Source organism: Empidonax traillii, unplaced genomic scaffold (assembly GCF_003031625.1).
Source record: "Empidonax traillii isolate 1590-97213 ecotype Southwest subspecies unplaced genomic scaffold, ASM303162v1 scaffold323:size719838, whole genome shotgun sequence".
NCBI lineage: Eukaryota > Metazoa > Chordata > Aves > Passeriformes > Tyrannidae > Empidonax > Empidonax traillii.
Window position 1 is genome coordinate 450,685 of NW_020955516.1, and position 20,862 is coordinate 471,546.

General features: G+C 43.7%; 1 protein-coding gene across 14 annotated transcripts in view; it reads right to left on the minus strand.

The window, feature by feature from the left end:
- Positions 1 to 3,592: 3,592 nt before the first annotated feature.
- Positions 3,593 to 20,862, minus strand: part of PBRM1 (polybromo 1) — a 55,779-nt gene continuing 38,509 nt past the window's right edge. For 6 of the 14 annotated variants that reach the window (XM_027891611.1, XM_027891612.1, XM_027891610.1 and 3 more), the window contains 5 exons: positions 18,584 to 18,785; positions 10,671 to 10,826; positions 8,228 to 8,298; positions 7,080 to 7,296; positions 6,606 to 6,778 (listed from right to left, as the gene is read on the minus strand). In XM_027891611.1, coding sequence (XP_027747412.1) covers positions 6,606 to 6,778; positions 7,080 to 7,296; positions 8,228 to 8,298; positions 10,671 to 10,826; positions 18,584 to 18,785 — 819 coding nt within the window. Of the gene's footprint in view, positions 6,779 to 7,079; positions 7,297 to 8,227; positions 8,299 to 10,670; positions 10,827 to 11,626; positions 14,033 to 14,583; positions 14,743 to 18,583; positions 18,792 to 20,862 lie in introns of those variants that run through there. The other 8 variants (XM_027891621.1, XM_027891615.1, XM_027891618.1 and 5 more) reach the window with 6 other exon arrangements.

The window sequence follows — 20,862 nt, forward strand, 5'->3', positions numbered from 1 at the left end:
GCCTGACAAGTGTACCAGGTACCAGAGCAATGGCAGTCCTGGCAAACCCGAGTCCTGACTGCAGGCTCCTGTGCCCAGAGCAGGAAAGCAGGGCTGGCTGTGTGTCCTGCAGTGACACTGGGGCTCAGGGTGTGGGGGCCTGTTGGTGACTGTGCATCAGGGACTGGTGCAGTGTAATCACTGAAGGTCCTACATTGCTAATTGTTCTATTGCTGAGGGTATGGGTGTGTGCTGAGGGTGCCACAAAGAAGCCGGTTATTAAGGATACAAACCCGAGGGAGTTCATTCCCTTATCTGTGCTCCTGTGCTACCTCCTGACAGCCTCTGAAAGTCTTCAGGCACTGAGGAGGCTGCTCTGATCATGTTGTGGTGCAGGTACTCGAACCACTGTGCTCTGTGTGTTTTGACCGGGCAGCAAGTGAAGCACTCGAGGAAAGCCTCTATTTCAGAAGTAATAAGAACTCTGCCTTTGGTTCCAAGGTAGAGCCCAAGTTCAAAAACTCGTGCACAAGCTGCTTTTTGCAGTCACAGATCATCACACAGAAGTCACTCCTGACTCTAGCAGTACATTAAAGCATAAATAAAAAGCCAGATTTTGAAAACTGCTGAGCTTCAGCTCCATCTGCTTTTAATTCTTGAGCTTTTTGGAACTCTCTTGTGCTTGGTTTCCATAGAACAAACAAGTTTTTCAATATCTGGGTTTTTTTCAAGGAAGAGCCCTGTGCCCCAGTTACTTCTCAGGACTTGGGAGCCTGGTGTGAAAACTTCCCGAGGTGTCCCTGAAGGCACTCCTGTAACAGCAGCAGAGCATTCCACAGACACCAGCGAGCCAAGCTTTTCACTTCAGGCCTTTTGCTTGTTTTGCAGTGACTGTTCCCAGTTGCAGCTGAGAGCTCCAGGCATGTCTGGAAGATCTCTCATGTGTCTCCAGCCAGGGAAACACAAAGAGAGCCAGGCTACAGTCACTCACAAGGAGTCTGGCATCAGGGGCTTCTGTGCCACTGATTTTTGTGACCACTGCAGGAATAAAATCCTTCTGCAAGTTGGCATTGCACCATTTCAGGCAGCACAGATCTGTTGTGACAGAATATGCAGCTTGACATTTAGAAATCTGAGCTGTATTTTCCATTCCACAATGTTTGCTGTTGCTGACCCTTTGGCATTCCTGCATTTTGCCAGTCTCTCACTAACGCTGGAAATAAGAATAGCTACAAGGTCCCATTCCAGAGTTTCAGCCCATTCCGGAACTGAGCACTCTCAGGGATTTAGTATTGATTTTAAGCTACACCCAATTGTCAACAACCACAGTCTTCACTTGGTTTTGCAGTTTTATCCCTGCTGACTCCTAGTTCTGTGCTCTTTGCCTTCCCCAGCAATCTCTGCCTCCCATATCCCTGTTTCCTTCCCATCCTCCATCTGCTGTGGCAAAGGCAAAGCGGAGGAAGCAAGAGCTCTCCTTTGGCCAGCGCTGGGAACACCATGAGGCTGCTCCGTGCTGCAGGAGCGAGCCAGGAACACACTTCCAGTCCTGCTGAGCCCCTGCCAGCTCTGGGGTTGAGCACGTCCTTCCTTCTGCTGGGAGTTCAGCAGCTCCTTCTGCTGGGAGTTCAGCTGGGTTAGCCCAGAGCACAGCTTGGCATCCACCAACAGCTTTGCAGCAGCCACAGCAGGAACTTCTGAGATTCAGCAAAGCATTCCCGCTGAAAGCTTTCCAGACTGTGGGAGCTGGGGCAAGATGGGTACCAAGCATGGAAAACTTCAACTCAGTAAACAGTCATCTGCAAACAAACCGCGATACCCGTGTACAAGCAGTGCTGCTCACCACTCTGGCACTGGAGAGGGGACAATTTCACTGCCAGTCCAGAACGATTCTGTGGAAAGAATGGATCTGTTGATCGTTTGTTTCCCTGTGGCTGTGCACACAAGGATGTTGCTGTCTGCTGAAAAACCCGTGGTGAGCCAGGGAAGAACTAAAAGAAGTTATGGTAAAGGCAGCGTTGGTGTGCCCAGCCTGCAATCCTCCCCGGCACAGGGGGTGGCAGTTCTGTTCAAGCTTTTCAAGAGTACAAAAAGGACAAAAATAGTCATCTGATGTACTGGTGATTTCTTCCTTGGAGCAAAATTTCTCCTGTCTTCAGTGGAGGCAAGTTTTGACTTTGGACTTAATACACAGATCCAGATCTGCACCCCGCACTCTGGCCATGGCCACTCCCAGCTCCTGAGAAAGGGGCAAAAATCTCCAAGAGGCAGGATGGGCTGACTGCTCCCGAGGAACTTCCCAAAATCAGTATTGCATGTTGATGCTTCCCGTCAAGGATGAGGATTAATTATAGTCCTGCCAAAAACCATCCAGTGGAAGCCGAGTTTGGACATCGCCTGTAGAGGCAGTGGCTCAGACTCCATGGACTGACCATCCTTCCCCGTTTGTGTCCCAGGCTGTCGCTGCGCTCAGCTGAGCCTGAGCTGAGCCTCCCTGCTTACACGTGTTGCTGTGCAATTCTGGGCTTTCTCCTCCATTCCTCTTCCCATCTTTCCTTCTGCCTCCTTTAACAGATGTTAATCTGCATGGCCAGGCTCCTTCCCTGGATTTCTGATCCCTTTTGGCACAGGAAGGACTGATCACATCATGCCTCCGAGGCCTGACAGAGACTGGGAATCTCTTGATCTGGGATCACCAGATCCTACTGCACTACAGCAGCTGTCACTTTGTTCCTCTGTATGAAGGTTAAATTAGACTTGCTGGAAAATGCAGTAAGCAAAAGGAACGTGAGGTTTATTTCATTAATCAGAAAATTTCCCAAGTATCAGCAAATCAGATTCCATTCCTGACTCCATGTTCAGAGTGCCTGGCCTTTTTGAAACTCCAGTTTAGTGGTTTTGGCTGACCTTTAGTACCTCAGACTGAGCAAATGTGGAGGATGGTTAGGACTAGTCTCCTCTGGGCAAGTGCAACAGCACATTTTGGAAGGGCAGAAGTTCCTTGAAGCCAGCAGCCTGTGTGACAGGCACCATTTATCCCCCAGATTAAAGACATGGATGCATGGTAATTAAATATAATGCTGTCTGTTCTGGTTTGTTTGTAATTTCTATGTCAGAGGCACCTTGAGAGGTTCCTATCACTTAATTTTTCTTGCAGTTTGTAGAATTGAATTTCTACCTTTGTTTCTAATTTAATTGTGTAAAAGATGCTTTTTCCATTATTACTGATCTGATAAACTCTACTAAACAGCTACACAGAAGACAGTCCTGAACCAAGTCAGCTTCCAGTATGAAATTAAGACTGGCTGTTTATTTTCAAAGCAGTTAATAAGGGGGCATCTGGGACTGACCTGAATCTCATCGTCTCCACTCAGCTGGTTCCTAAGGCATCACATATTTCTCAAGGTTGATGCTTGTCATGGCTCAGTTTCCAGCATCACTGTTCTATCACCTACAGGCAGGTCTCACAATACACAGGACAACAGAAAAAGGGTATTTTACCCCCCACACAAGCACACGTGAACCAAGGACTTGATAAAATCTGGATCAGCAAAATCCAGAATTAACTGAAATAAAATCCTCACAGAAGTCTTAACGGGACACTCAAACCTGGTTAATCCAAAACACTTTGCAAACTATTTTTATTCAAATTAAAAAGACTCAGGTAAACAAAGTGATGGTACATACATGTTATAAACCTGGTCAGCAGCTCAGCCTTCAGGAGTACAAGGTCTAATGAAAAGCCAAGCATGGATAAACCAGGTCTGAGAAACATATGCTGAAAAAAGGTCACCAACATCAACGCCTTGAATTTTTACACAAACAGTAAATTTTCTCATGGAAGGGAAGGACTGAGGAAGAGAACAAACAATTATTAGTTGTCTCCAACTGGTTTATGAAAATACCGGTCCTAGTTGAATCTATTTCCCACTCTCACAGAAGCCAACCATTGCCCACACATACTTTTATTTTAATATGAAAGTTTTGTTTATGCCAGTACAATGAACGGCAGTGAAAAACAGATGAGGGGTTCAAACACCCACAAAGAGAGAGAAAGAGACAGACAGACACGTCTTTTTTTTTTTTTTTCTTTTAAACCAGAGTGAGAAAAGTTTCTTTTGCTGGTTTTGAATTCTAGACTGTAGCCATTATATCCTAAATTCCACTGCAATCAACTGAAATGCCTCCAATAGAGAGAGAGAGAGAGAGACGATTTTGAAATAAATAAGGCTTAAAATAATTGATCAGGGCCAGCCCAGTGGCTTAGTGGTAGTGCTCTGCACTGCCTTGTGGGAGGACCCAGGTTTTGTCTGCACTTCCAATCTCTTGCTCCTGGGCCAGGAAGAGCAGCGAAAGGAGGGATTCAGCTGCTCGGCAGGAGAGAGCCAGTGCTGCACATCTGCTCCTCACTGACCTTCAGATAAATTACACATCTCAGTTATACAGGCTCCACAGGGAGTCCCATCCAGTCCTCAAAAGAAAATAAATAAAACAATAATTTATAATTAAAATCCATCCCAGGTTCTTTGGTGTAATTTTTGTTAATGCTGAGAAGTAGGAGAATCTGGTGGTGTGTTATTAGTACAATCCATGATAGTTCCAAATGCTCAAAAACTAGGATTTGCTGCCTGATTCGCTTCAACGTCCCGTCTTTGTGGCTAAAAACTGCAAAATCTATGGTAACTCAAACACATTTAGAAATGGTACTGTATGTATGGGGGTGGTCTAAGACTACTCAGCTTCTACGTTATTAAATAAAATGGGTCATTTACAAAGGCCAGTAAATATTTCTGTACCGTGGGTGTGCTACTTGTAGAGTTCCAAACTGTCATTTCCCTCCGTGTTGTTTTGCTCCATTTTCCTTCCCATCCATTGCACATCTGACCTAAACTGTCCTTAAGTGCCTATTTGTAATTACAAGGGGGGGTTTTGTGCAATGACTGGAGGTTTGCAATAGGAGAGGGAATAGAATTGGCCAGTAAAATTAAATCATAGCTTATACCTGCAAGAATCACTTCCCTCATTCGTATTAATTACATCAGCAAAACAAACCCCAAGATATCCAGTATTTGAAGAAAAATATTTAACCTCCTGCCAAACATACTGAAAGGAAAATGTTTTGTACTGCTAGACTTTAAAGCTCATTTCCACATGATGAACAACTCTAGCAGTAAATTAAGTGTATCAATAAATCAGTTCTTCTGGGCTGAGTTGCAGTGCCCACATTCCTGCCAACTTTTTTTTTTTTCGAGTTCGTAGAGCTTTCCCAGTTACTTAATGCAATCCAAAAGTATTATTCTTTTTCTAAAATTAAATAAAGGAAAGGATTTACCTTTTAAAAAAAATAACTCTGCAGTCCAAAAGGTTGGTTAGTTATGAGGACAGGTAAGTCTTTAGCAGAAGGCAGCCACAACGCTGAAATTTGGCAAGAAGAGTCAATACCTACTTTACTTAGATTTAAAAAAAAAAAAAAAAAAGAAAAAAACCCCCAAACCCTCAGAAGGCTGCAATATTGCTCTATTTCTCCAACACACTTGGTATGCTGACCTTACACATACCATACCATACAGCAGTATTTCACTTTCAAGTTAAATTAAGCATCAAATTTCACTCAAAGTTGCATTGCAAAACTTTCATTAAGGTCAATGAATACACTTAAAGAAAGCATACAAAAAAATGTCTTACAATGCCCAATCATGAACAGAATACGTGTGAATTTAAGAAAACATCACGTAACATCGCTAACAAAACAACTCAGCTTTTCTCCCCTAAGTTACCTCCCAGGGCCTGAGCTGGTTGCAGGTTCTGTGCTGCCTCTCCCAGCGCAGGCAGAATCACTCAGGGGAGGGCAGGAGCTCCCTCATCCCACTGCTGGGTGTGAGGGGCAGCGCAGAACCCCCGGCGCAGGTCATGGGAGATGAAACATTTCCCCTCGAAGGACATGCCAGCACAGGTATCCTGGGATCGATTTAGGATCACAATGGCTTTGGCTACACAGTTAAAACTGGACAGGACTGGACAACATGAGCGGTCAAGACACCCTTGTCCCGTCCACACGAGCACTTCCACGGCTGCTGGGCCCACTCGGCCTCAGTGTTGACCTGAAATCCAACTTTCCTGAGTGCCAAAGCACCTCTTACCTTCAGCTTCCTTTAAGAGATCCTCCCTGTTCCCATCCGAGCGAGAGTTCTGCTGGAAGTGGCAAGCACACACAAGCACAGGTACACACATTCTTCTAAGATGTAAACTATGACTAATTCACATTCCACTGTATCAATCTGTAAATACTTTGTTTTCCTTTTTTTTTTTTTTATATAAAAACAATGGCATCAGATTCTCAGCAATAAAGTATAAGAAAAATGAATCCTTGACTACACTTAACCAATTATGAAATCGCCTTTCAAACAAAGGGAAACAATATGCAAAAATCTGTGTATTTGATAAAGTCAACTTAATATAACAAAAAGTGAAATATGCTTATTAAAAGTGTCCTTATATAAAAATGGTCTTGCAATGTACAGTAAAATGCAATACAAATTATTGTTGGTTATCTCTTCCCACCCAGTAACTAAACCAGCTATTGTCCCACAGAGCTCCGTGGCGCCGGGAGGGCAGCCCTGCTGTGCCTACACGTGCTCGATGTTGTAGGCCTGGCGGATGTTGAGGGTGTCCCGCAGCATCAAGTCTCGCAGGCGCCACAAGGCATCGGCCATGGTGGTGTGAGCCCCTTTGCTCTTCAGCCAGTGGGAAGGGAGCCGACTCTCCTGCTCCTTGGACAAGTGGACGTCTCGTCTTCGTGCTGGCAAGTCAAGAAATGGTTCTGTTACCCACTGGATTCGATACTCGCTGCAGCTTTTCTAGAAAAAGGCAACTGACTCTACAGCACAGCTTTTGCTCTTAGTGTCTGAGCCCAGAGAATGGAATTAGCTGTGGATGACATACATATTCTCAGTCTGCTGATCTGTCTTTAGGAATTAGTTGCATGTGTATATTTTATTAAGCAAACTGCAGATTTATTCAGCATTTTCTGCAAAAGCAAAATTATTGGTGACAAAGAAGCATGTTCTGGTGGGAACACTGCACCGCGTGTAAGGCCTTACCTGCCAGGGTCTGGTCCCACTTGCTGATGCTGTTTGACTCAGCACTGAGGCCCTCGATGTATTTCAGGTAGGCTTCGGAATGGAGCAGCCTCTGTGTCTTTGGTGGGGGGGAGACGAACATGGGGGTCGTGGGCTGCTGAATGACCGGCGCAGCCGCCGGGCTCTGCCCGGGGTACGGAGGGGGCGCCTGCTGGCCTGGGGGGCCAAGGATTCCTATCTGCAACGACAACACCAGGGAGATCACAGCTGGGGGGACGGCAGGGAGCACCCTAATCTCAGCGTCAGCCTCACACAGGGGAGCCTCAGATAAGGTGATGTGCAAAGGCCTGATAAATGTCCCTGGAGGCGCCCACTTTGTGCATCGCAGTGACCCCTGGCCAGAGAGGGGAACTGCAAGCCAACCACAATCATATTTAACAGGCTTTGTTCGTGTTCTGATCTACATAAACATACTCTGATTATCATCACCATTTATTTTCTCTCCTATTACCCTTAACTTCATCTTTTGCCTCCTTTTTATTTCATGTTTTCTCCAATTTGATCAGGAACCATGTGGTCTGTGAAATGCAGGGTTTAACACTATAATGGAAAAAAAATAGTCAATAAAATTGGAACTGTGCTGAACAGTTCATCTGTATTAATCACTGAGAAGGAACATCTGCTCATCACTGCTACCCAAACTCACACACTCTGAACTGCCAATGAACAGCTGCTCCATCAGTTTATGAAATATGGGAGCAAACAAATTTAAAACAAGCTTTTACCCACTCCTCAACACCTCAGAAAGTGGACAGCACCTTCTGTTCATCACCAAAACATGCAAAGCCTAAATTACCAGCAGTTCAACAGTGTGTGGAAATTACTTGATTTAGTTTAGTAGAAGGAAAGCAAAACAAAACACTGCCTTGATTATACTGCACAAGTTACCTCACACCTGGACAAACCTCATCAGTGTAATAACAACTCGACAATCAAATAGAGACACACACTCAGATTAAAATATTAACTGATTTAAATACACAAGTGTGCATTTCATTTCTGTTCTCCCTGGGATACAGCCCATGTGCATCCCCACAGGTTTTAACTGGGATTGCTCAAATGCTAATTCAGAGCCCTGGAGCCTCACAAATAACGCAGAAACAACTCACCTGCTGTCCAAAAGGACTTGCTCCTGGTGCTGGAGTGCCTACCATGGGGGACACATTTTGGCCTATAACACCTATATTCCAAAATATAAAATAATTAGTCTTACATCATAACAGTGACAAATATTTCTTTGGTCTTCTATAGTAAGGATTTATACTTTGATATCGCTGCTCACAGTTATTTTGGGCAGATGTACAACATTCAAACACCCCCTTCTCCCCCAACAAAAAACTTCAGAAATTTCTGAATGAAAAAAACCCAAACTAGCGTGATAACTACCAAACACTGATAAATGGCCTGTTGAATTATTTAAATTAGAGAAATGCAAAGTGAATAATTTCTACTTTTCAGGTTTTTTTAAATTACTGAGCAATTGCCTGACTAAATCTTTTTATTTATAATGTGTGCCTTTGGCTTGGCAGGATCTTCCTGTAATCCTTTAAGAAAGGAAATGCTGATCTGCTTTAGCAACGTTTAATATTTCCTTGTGTTCAGTTTCATAAAATAAGTTCACAGCAGGATAAAATTCAAGCCACTGCACAAATTCTGTTAGATCTCAGTGATACAAAACCCAACTTGTAGGTTAAGCTTCAACAGTTTTACACATTTGTAGACTGATGAACATTTGAAATAAATGTCAAAAAAAAATCAAAGGTCTTTGTTTCTCTCAAACATATTGAGACTTTTCTCTCCTGCACAGAGTGCAGCACACCCGTGTCTTACACACAAAAATGGACGGACCTACAGCAATCAGGGAGTTCCTGATATTTTACCTACTGATGCTTTAGTTCTGAAAAAAATTAAAGTTATGTGTGCTGCTGCTTTTTTTCTGCTTGTGCCACTTCTCATGTTCATTAATTAGAAAAGCTGCAAACTAACTATGCTCTTCCTGAGGGTTTAATTTACATTAATCAAACGCATGATTTCTGTCTCGCTGATCGCTAAGGACGTGCCACTGCATTTTGCAGAATCGAGCATATTTCAAATGCATTTTCCACTTGATCACAGCCCCCAGTTTAAATGTATCTGTACCAACAGCACGTCAGAAGTTGGGAAAAACACTGGTAACACAAGTTGTGGAATATGGCACGGATTGGTTTTGGTCCAAAGGGAAGAGGTCTGGAGGAGGGCACCCTCACCCTCCCAGCATCTGAGCACAGTCACCCTCAGCCCACCCCACCCAATTTAGCACTACTTCATGTGTGCTCCTCCCTTCCCAGGCATTATTTTTTCCCTAATCCGTGTCCTCTGGGTTTTAAGCACCATCCATACAGCCTGCTGCAGCGGGAAAAAAACCCTTCAGAGCAATGCATTGTCCTGGATTCACCTCCCACACAGTCGTGGTGGCCGATGTGTGCTGAATGTCAGGGACAGGCTCCCAGACACAGCTGCTGTCCTGCTCCCTCTCCATGACATCGTGAGGAATTATAACTCCAGCCAAGCTGTACATGTAAATACTGATGGGTTTTAAAAATACCAAGCAAGCAAACAAGCAAACAAACAAACAAACAAACAAACAAAAAACCCAACCCAAAATAATTTGCATACAGATAAATGCCTTAACAGAGCTTCTGATAAATACAGTTTGCAAGGGGGCAGAGGGAGGCAAATGAGGTGGTTTTGTTCACAGCTTGTTCAACAGCTGAACAGAGGGATGCACATGTTTTACACAGGCACATGAGTTATCAGAGGTAAAAAGCTGAGAGAATCATCAGGAAACAGGATCAGAGGGCAGATAATATTTTTCCCCCATAATGAGGACACGTTAATGGCATTAACACGGAAAAAACGTTTGTTTCGTTCAGCCTCACTTTTCATCAAAAGTGTGGCAAAAAATAACAAAGGTGTAGTAGAAATGCTCTCAAAAATCAACTGGAAATTTGGCCCCATAGAATACTGAATTCACATTGCCCTCACCTGTCTCCAGTCACTGTTCTGTCAGCAAGGTTTAATCTGAACAGTGTTCTACAATACATCAGTGCCCTGGTGGCCAAGGGGTCTCGGGTGACCAGGTTCATTTCAGTGCAGTCTGGCACTAACACACCGAAAAAGCATCTGGTAAGGCATGAGAGCAATACACTTAATTTACAAGCCCCCTTTAAATAAGAAAAGAAAGAACGGAAGGATGCTTTCAAATGATATCAGGGTATGATAGGATTATTTCAGCTTTTCCCATTTCTGACAAACTCAAGCACAATTATCAAGTTTTTTTGGGCTGAAGCAAAACTCCAGCTGGAGCAGCAGGCAGTTTCTCCAGTAACCTTTCCCCGAGGGTTCACTGGACATGCTGTTCCACCAGCCTTGTGCACACACCTCGTTTTCAGCAGTGTGTGCTGCAGCTGGACAAACCTGCCAAGCCAAGCTGCAGAGAACTCCTGTAAGAACTGGTTAAACGGCAAGTACATGACAATGAAACAAGGAGCAGAATGAGGATGAGGTTCTTACCGGGTGGTGGGATGCCTGGGATGCCTGGCATACCTGGCGGAAGTTGGTGGGGTGGGGGCACCCCTGGGTGAAGTGGCTGCATGCTGCCCATGCTAACAATGCCATCAACTGGGCCCTGCAAAGGTGGCAGCACCGGTGGATAGCCACTTATCATGCCTTGAAGGACACAACAAATTTCAAACATGCATCAATAACATGCAGTATGACCTACACAGTATGACATGCACTATCCACACGCACACACACGCACGCACACACACACAAAAAAAAGCACCTTTAGTACAGCAAGACCACACTACAATTAGTATCTTGCAAAAAAAAAAAAAAAAAAAAAAACAAACTAAAAATTAAAAAAAAAAAAGTTGTAAATGTGAAACACTGCTCTTCTGATGAATTAGTATTTAGTGTATTTGCATGTTCTCTCACGGGGCAGTACACGCTGAATACTCAGGTATGTTAACACAGGGAATAAATTCAGCCACAGTTCAGGGTTACCAAGGCAAGCAGTTTTAATACAGCGGAAAGCTCTGCCATCTGCACACAGGTCACAGACACAACACTGACTCGCCAGCTCCACGCCCAGCCCTGCTCTGGGGGCTGGCTCAGAGGCCACAGACACAAAACCCCAGAGGTTTTTCTGCAGTGCATGTGCAACACTGACACACAGAAGCCCTACAGCATTCACGTACAGTGACGGGTGACTTTGGTTAAACCATCTCCTGGGTGAACTAAGTAACACAAACTGAAACCTGGGTGTGCTGGGCTGCAGGGACTTTAACTCATGGCACTGAGCTGAAGTAAAAGGACTTAAAAAGAGCACCTGCAGCCCCTCACGGATTTCCACTGTCTGTGTTTTCGAGGTGTCTTTATAGGAAAATTAATGACACCGAGAAGACTGTATTGTGCTGCTGCTCATAAATTCAGTTCTCTGCATGTGAGGGAGGATCATTCAGAGCTTTTTCTGGTTTCAGCTCAGATTTGCTGCTATCCATGTGGTGAACCTACACAACATCACTGCACTGTGCTTGTCAGGCCCTGCAATGTGTGAATTAAACACATGCATTGCCAGCTAAGCAAGGAAAGGGGTTGGAAAGACAATGAAAAGATGACAGAGGACAGAAGCAGGTCTAGAGAGATGAGGAAAGTTTAGAAATGCAAATTTGCTGAGGATTCTACAGTCTGTTCCAGGAAACCACCCACTGAGTCTTTGCCACACTCCCTGTAGCTCACAAAAGAAACTTTCAGAAGAGGGATTCCTAGAATAAGACTGGCCAAAAACTCTCACCAGTTCTGACTGAGAACAAAGCTGTCACAAGCTCAGGGTTAAAACAGAACAAAGAGCTCCAAAATACAAACTAAATTTGTCACTTTCTCAGGAAGTTACAAAGGTGAGAAACCTGAAATCCCAAAAAAGGTTTACACTTTCAAAAAAAACCCAAGAAAATAGAGAACTAATCCCTTCAAACCTTCATTTTCCACAGCTCCCCTAGACTGACAGGTTAAATATGCCTTAGGTACCCATTTCAAATATTTGGAACGTCATCTGTACCTCTTTATTAACGCTGAAATCCATATTTCTAATGGAAAAAGTTAAAGAAAAGCCTCCCTGGCATAAAGGGCTTTCACTGCAGCCACTGCCTGGTACTTCCAGTGCACCCTGAGCTGCAGACACATCCTCAGGGCATTTACATGCACTTCTAAAGCTTCAAAACAAAGCCAAAAAACCTCCAAGGAGTCAAACCCATATTTATCCATCATGGAAGCTTATTCCACATTTCCAATTAAAATAACCAACAACTGCCTCTGCCAGTAAAGTTGTCAGCAAACATCCATGAGAAATCAGTTCTTGTAGCTCATTCCATGCAAGAGCAGCCACTCTCTGACCCTGTGTATGAATCACAAACTTTCATTTTAAACTACTAAACATGGGTAAGCTATTTCCAGCTCCCACACCTGGGATCTGTGTGTTTGAAATTACTTGTTCTCCCATTTTTTTACTACAACGTAAGATCAAGTAAACTTTCGTAATATAACCTGAATTTACAAGACACTGAAGCGCTGTGTGCCAAGAGAAACACAACTCAGAAGGCATCCAGACTTCCTGCACCCCTGGGCTATAAAGAAGTTCTGTGAACTTTTGGGATGGAGAAGTTCTCTGCACTAGAGAAAAGCAATCAAATGATGGAGGAGGATGTCAAAGAAGTCCCAGCAGAACAAGATACTTCTAAGTAAGACTTGTGGAAACCAAAAGATGAAAGACTGTGCTTTTCAAATGGGCCACAAAAATAGAAAAGAGTTCAAATAGATCCACTCGACCATCTACTTTAAGGAAGTCCTTCCCAATGCCAAAGTGAAGAGACCTGAATGTGTAACTGCTTGAATAAGATGATGGTCTGAAATGCAGGTTTGCTCTTGAGGAGGCTCCTACAGGAAGGAAGGTGTGTAGTTTGCAGAATGCACATTTTGGGGAAAGTTTTAAGGAAGTGGTAATAACAAGTGTTGCTGCCCATCAACACCTGCCTCCAAAAACTGGCAAAGTGACTCAATGCCAAAAAAACCAATAGCCAAACCAAGGAAACATAACCACAAGAGGATGACGTTTCTACATATCCTAGACTGAAGTAAGTTACTCACAAAAGAGATCAGCACTGGGGAACTCTTTTTTTTTTTTTTTTTTTCCTTTTTCTTAATATATGCACAGTACACACACATAAACATACACCAACTGCAAACAGTTCAGAGGAAAATTATCAAGAACATAGTGGAAAAAAAAGCCAAAAGAAAAATGTAAATCAGTGTAAATAAATGCTTTGTAACCTGGAGATCATGAACCAACTAAAGAATGTGCCTTCAGTTAAAACAACCATGCAGGCTATTTACTGAAAAGGGATTTAGAGACCATGATGAAAAACGCTTCAGGCTGTCAGCTCGAAATATGGCCACAGCCTGTGAGATGAGGAAGAAAAAGAAAAATGACAAAAGAATAATGGAATAATTGGAATGTCTTAAGGGAAAGTTAAAAAGGCCCCCAAACTCAAACCAAAAAAATCCTCCAAATACCCATTTTTACCTACTCGGCACTATTTTGACCTCGACTGAAGCAATTTATTTTAAATAGAAATTGGGGAAGGGAAACAACCTCTCAGGTCACACCTAATTAATTTTCTCACCCACGTATGGCTGATTTCCACACAAGAATCTTCAGTGGACTACATTGTCTTCAGATCTGATCCTGAAAATACTTACTCTGAGCATACTCCCTATGAAACCAAGCCGGATTACAACTGGCAACGAGCACAACACCCAGCAACGGGGACCTCGTGGAAGAGTTCTCCAAGCCCAGTTCTATTCTGAAAAATAACCTGATAAAACCAGCAACGTTGGCATTTTGTCTTTGGTTCTGCAACGGCTCTAGATCCCGATCTGCTCTGCTCACCAGTGCCCAACAGGCAATGCTGTAAAGCTCGTGCTTGGATTTAAAATCTGGGTTAGGGTCTGCTGGCCTCTCACCTTCCTGCCAGGAAAATCCCCGGTAATTCCCCCTCCTGCTTCAGCACTGCCACAGATGCCGCATGCACTAGAAGGCCACTGAGCTCGCTGCCCTCCTGGGCTGAACGGGAGCTCCGCAGAGCAGAGCGAACCAACACGACTGACACCACCAGCACAGGCCCACGGCACAGGCAGGACCCTGCTCCCTGCAGTCTGCACGGGATACTCACTCCTGGAGCAAGTCCCGCTGGACACCAGGCTGCCCTGCACTAGGTATGCTCATCATGAAGAAAGACGGAAGAGTTTTGAGCTTTTTTTTTTTTTCTCTTCCGCAAGAACAACGTGACCCAAGAGAGTGTTCAGAGTTATGAAGGGGGTTGATAAAGTGGATGAGGAAAAAATGGTCATAGCTCCTACGTTTTACCTGCAACGGGTGTCAACTGCTGATTGAGCATTCCCATTGGTGTTGGTGGCGGCACCACCCCCATAAGAGCCCCGACAGGAGTGCCTGCCCGGGGGGAGGAATTCTGCTGCTGTGCTGCTCGCTCTCTCTCCTGCTGCTCAGCAACTTTAGCTGCCCGCTCTGTAAAAGTATTTTAGATTTTCAGTTCTGTTTTGTAACCCAGAGTTTCAAAATATTTATCTGTTCATTAAAAAAAAAAAAAAAAGGACTAGTCAAACACTGGCATTAATTTAGTCAAATATAAAAGTAGAACAGATGAATCTTTCTACACAGCATATGATTTGATTTCATGTGGCTGCAGCTAAGACTTTTAGAGAACCTTCCATGAAAAATATTCCACAAAGCTTTATCTCTTTCTAAAAAAAAAATAAAAAATTAATTAAAATAAATAATAAAATGAAAATTTAAAAAACCAAAAAGTTAAAAGAACAAATTTGATGATAATAAACACCAGTGTTACCAACATGAAGCAGCAGTCCAGCACTAGGCTCGGTCTGCACTAGGAGAACATGGCAAAACATTCCCTGTTTTGACACCACTGGCTCAGCCCAACCAGCTGCAGCCAAGGCCAGCAGCTCTCACACACATCTGCCACCAGCTGCTGTGGGAATTGAGGCACCATGTCTAGCACACAGGCCCTAAAGAACGATGCAAACAGCAGACAGCAGTGCCAGCCAGTGGCCCCTTTATTTCTGGGCTCCCCATTTATTTTATTACTGATGCAGCTGAAAAGTGGTGGCAAAATCGGGGAGCATTTGTAAAGTTTCCCTAGTGTAGATTGGTCCTTAGAGTTTGGAACATAACAAGCAGCAGTTTGATAAACCAAAAATACTTTTCTGTGCCTCTTTCTGTCATTTTCCCCATTTGGTCCCCTTTGAGCTATTTTTGGTTTGGCTGAAGATGTCTAACTCACATTGTGCTGCTCACTGGAGGCCATGTGTGTCCTTTGTACGGTGAATCTGGTCATTATCTCAATCAAGTTTCTCACTGTGACTGCAAGAACAAAAGATCTACTGCAGGGTAATCTGACCAGAGGACAATCTGATATTAAGGGAAGGGCAAAGGGTCATGGGAAGAAGAAAGAAAAAAAAACAAAACAAAACAACAAAACCCAAGCAAACAAAAAAGAAGATATACTGAATGCCCACTCCAGGTGCTTTGGGGACATGCAAGTTCCTGATTTGTTTACTCTGAACGTTGTGTCTGTCTGGCACAATGAGGAACAGCGGATAATGGACGCAGGGAACATCTCCAGCAATTTTTAACAACAGTGAAGGCAGGGCTATGTGTTCTCTTGCAGTTGGTGAAAGATGGGAACTGCCACTAAACCAGCAATGAAGGTCCTCTGTCAAACGAAGGCTAAGAAGAGTTCATCAAGGAGATTAAGTTATGCATGCTGCCAGTGTTACTCACTTTCTCTAGCACATGAGCATCTACCACACATTTCACTCCTCTAGAACCTGCTTGTGCAGCTTCCAGCACTCCTTCCACACACTCCAAGACCCGTTTCATTTCCAAAGGCATTTCCCTCCCTCTTTCCACTTCTGTCACTTCAGGGAGAGAGGACGACGCAGAGAAACCCCTCATTTACTACAGGAACTTAGATGTGATTGAGCACAAAATACACAAGAGGTTTAAAGGTAGATCCTGAAGCAGAACAACGAGACAATCCTCTCCAGAGCACAGAAAGCATTTGGGGAACAGATGAAGCAATTGTTCTGACCCTCACTTACTTCTGGCCAGCCAAAAAAAAAATGGTCAGACAAAAGCAAAAGTTCTGGAGACACTCTGATGAATGAGAAATTACTGTTAAGTGTTCAGCTTTGTCAGACTTCAGAGTGCTGAGGTTTGAAGAAGGACCTGCCCTAGGACAGCACTTAAGTTTCACCTTGCCCTGACTGACACGGAACTAAGAGATGGAACAGCCCTGCCAAAGGGAACCAGAGGAGCTGTCTGGAAGCTCAGCCTGGAACATTCACCTTAACACTCAATACTAAACCCAAATCACTTAGGCCACGACTTGACATCATTCAAACATTTCCAACACATCTCAAGAGACAGGAAAGAGACCTTCTGCTCTGAACAGAGTTCTTCCTTAAAACAGGCCTTTCCCTCACTCCCATGCATTATTGTCTTTATTTAGCCACGCAGGCACTTCTACTGCTAAAAAAACCCCTGAACTAATACTCTGCACACACACCAAGGGAAATTTTCAGTGGGACAAAATGGATCTAAAATGCAAGCTACTTTTCACCAGCAAATGGAAAGGCACTTTTTCACTGAGGTGTCAAACCATGCTCCCTGGTGCACGTCCACACCAGAGAGCACGGGAATTTTGACTCGTCACAATGCAAGGAGTGAAGTTTCTCTCCTTCCACACATGGTAAGCAAACACAGTCTGGATGCTTTGCTGCCCCATCCCAGTGCCTCAAAACCAAAGAGAAGTAAGTCTAGCTCTGGGCAGACACCAGGCCAGGGAAACTGCAGCTTAAAACCCAAAAGCTTTGGAAAATTTTAATTGAGAAGGAAGATTAAAAGGGAAGCACACAGACAATCATTAACACAGTGGACAGACAGTGTCTTCCTGCAGAAATGCTCAGGCTGCTCTAAGTGAGGAAGCAGTGACACGCCAGCCATCCTCCTGCTTAAGGATTAGGCTGCAAGGAGGGATGTGCCAATAAAAAGACACCACGTGCACTGAGAAGGGTGTGAAAGGAAACGACTACAGAAAAAGGTAAGGCCCCAGTACTTGCACAAAGAAAGAGCATTAAACCACTTCCCTTCACAGCACGTGCAAACAAAACCTGCACACAGCGAAGGGCGCTGTGCTACCCTCCAGAACTGCCAAGAGGTGCTACAGAAAATGCAGGAAGAACTGAGGTGGCTGAGAGGGGACAGTGACAGCATGCAAGCTTCCAGCCTGAAGAGAAAAGCTGCCTTTGAGTTATGAGCATGCAGAAAACCTACAAAATCTCATTTGCAAAGAGTTACAACTTAACTGGGCCTTAACTTCCCAGGGTGTTGAAATGTTCCTATCTAAAGTAGCATTTTCTTCCAATAAAATTGCATCAGTACAATAGTTAATATTGTTAATATGGTGTTGACATGCTATTAACCAGGGACATAGCGAGGGATGTTAAGCCAATGTATTTGACTTGGGAAAGGGCCTGCTGTTAAAGATCAACTCTACTTTATTCTAGTCAAGTTGAAACAATGTCCACTATCAGAAGGGAGGGAAGGAATGGAAGGAAAGGAGGGCAGAAAGCAAAGGAGGGAAGAAATGAAAGGAAAGCCGGGAGGGAAGGAAAGGAGGGAAGGAATTGAGGAAAAGAAGGGAGGAGAGGGACAAAAGATCACTCTGAAATATCTCAGGACTATGAAATATTCCTAGGTTTACTTCAGGATATGAAATAACAGAATCAGTTACAACAGTTGATTAACACTGTGACTGAACAACAGGTCATATTTACAGTATAATAACAGATTTGTATCCTTGATTTCTTACTACCAAAGCCTCTTAGGATTCTAAGTACTGTTAATAATGAACTTTTCCCCACTCCACTGTAAGTCTTTCTTACCTGCTGCTACAGCTCTCAAGAGCTTCTTGTCCAAAATTCCCTCAGGTCCTTGTTTAAGGAAACTTTCACAAAACATTTTTCCAACTGATTTCCAGCTCAGGGGCTTCATGTCCCTTTACTTCTAATTTATCCCCATTCTCCTGGTCTCTGGTTAGTTTGGTTATTTGTGGCAAAGACACATTATCAGCTGTGCTCTACATAACTTAAACATGCTCTTTGCTCCTCTTCAGTCACCTCTCCACATGAACTTCTCTTTAAGGTGAGTCCAGAACACAAACATAAATACTTGCTTTCATTAAACCTGTCACCTGAACAACAGCAACGAATGTGTTGAGAAAGTAAAAAAAGGCAGAAAAGAGTTTAGGATCTCAGCTTTTATTTACCTTCGTATTCTGCTTTCTTTGTTGCTTCCAAGTTTCTCCACTCAGTTCCTACAAGCCTGCTGAGCTCTCCAAAGGAGTAGTCTGGGTGCTGAGCTTTAATCACAGCTCTCATCTCGCTGCTAAATAAGATGTACCCACTCATGTTGATCTTCCTTTTGGATCCCTCCTTCTTGGTGCCGCCCTTAACAGACTTGGGAGTGGACTGTGAGAAAAAGCAGTTATGACCACAAGAGTACAAGAGAGAAGGCCAGAAGAGAACAAAAGTAATTGTGTTATGTCACAGATTTCATCCACTTTGCTGTTCAGACGTTGCCCAACATAAGGTGAGTAAAATGTTTTATTTGCCATTGCATATTTTAGGAAAGTGCTGCCCCACTTCCTCCTTGGCCTTTGCAATCCCTACTCTCCCTGGTTCCATCTTCTAAATGCTCCTTAATTTTCCTGCCAGACTTTCCTTTCTCTCAAGAGTTTACCTCTCATTACATCCAGAGCCATTTCTTCCTGAAAGACCCAGAGCCCAGCTTTGCTGATCACCACATCACATTCTTATGTTGATGGGTAACAGAAATAACGCTCCTTTGCTTTTCCCACCACGGATGTTCCTGGTGAGAGCTCTTTGATGCTTTCAGCCCTCAAAAAAAATTAACCTACTCTGACAAGCACTGAGATTCCACAGCTTTTTGAAGGCTCCTTCCACCTGTATTTGTCACTGGAGATCATAATTCACCCACAGTCTGACTGGTAAGACCTACAAATGTATCACCATATCAAAACTCTCAAAAAGCCTTTCTCATACCCCAAATTACAAATCTGTCACATCCTGAAAAGTGTAATTGTTTCCAAACATCTGGTTGGGGGGAAAAAAATAAAGAAAAATAAATTCAACTGTTTTCTTTCTCTCCTGAAATTGTGACCATGTTGCTACTCCTACCTGCCACTTTGTCCCCACACTTCAGCTCTTCTCTCAGCTAAAAACAAAAGGTTCAAAGTGACACCAAGATGCTTAACAAGTCTTGCTCATCAATTTAAGCCAGGCACTGGATTAACTGAGGCCCACTTGTGTGTGATTCCAAGGGCACAAACAATTCCATCCTGGCTTCTCAGATAAGCCCCCACAGGCAGATGGAGAGCTCTCACATCAAAAATGGGGCAATCTAATCATGTATTTCGCCTCTTATACATCTGCAAATAGAGTTTATCAGCTGTTTTAGCCTTTATATTGCTTGCAGCAGTTACAGTAACAGTAATTTAATTTAAAAGCCTCTCCATCAGTTTGGAGGGGCAAACAGGACTTTGAGAAACCACAAGAATTCCAGATTTTCTTCTTGTATTCTCTGCTCTTTTACATCTCCAATGCACCCATTTTTAAATGAACAGAGTCTTTCCCACTGGAGTCAAGACACCTGCACATTCAGGATCAGATGTGTTGAAAGAAGACATGAACCAGGACCCCTTTTATGCCTTTTCTCAGCCATATTGCTAAAGCAAAAAGTGAAGCTGCACATCTTTTTCTTTTTTAGGTTTGACTCCATTCACAGCAAACTGCAGCAGGAGAGCATCACCCACCTATCTGTCAAGCCCCACAATACCACATATTCACTTGTCTGGACTCCTTTTATCCTTAGGTGTTGTAAGACTTTCTTTGCTAGCAGAAGAAAAAATAGTTCAAAAGTTCTGGGGTTTAACAGTTGTTAAATAAAATCCCACTTCTATTTGCAATACTCTGCTGATGAAATTCAGCACATCAAAACAAGAGCAGCCTTGCACTGGGAAGTGCCTTCGGTGGTCTGGCAAAACATCCCTCTGAAACCAAGCAAAAGCTTTCAACTTCAGCAGCTCTTCTTCATTTCCTCCAAAGACAGGGATTGCTGTCCCAGGGTCACATCCACTCTTCTGCTGCCAGTGATGCCGTCACAGTTAATGGCATGGAGAAGGAATTCACGTTGTTAGGTTACAAAAGTGTCTGAAACTCTCTCCATTCCCACTGCCTCTGTAATGCTGGCATTAGCTTGGATGGGGGAGTGTGGGGAGACAGCCAAAGGTTTCATCCAGTTTTTATTTTAGGTGAATTCCCAGTGAAAGCAGTCCCTCCCTCTGCTTTAACATTCATCTGCACAAATTCCAGGGCTTGTGTAAGAAACACAGCAGGAGAGGGAAGGGGATCACAAGGCCCTGTCTGAGCAGCAGTGATGATGCATTTGAGTGGTGCACAACCACACATCATTCCTCTTGGACTTCCTATCCAAGCAGGAATGGCAACTCAACACCAAAAAAGTGAT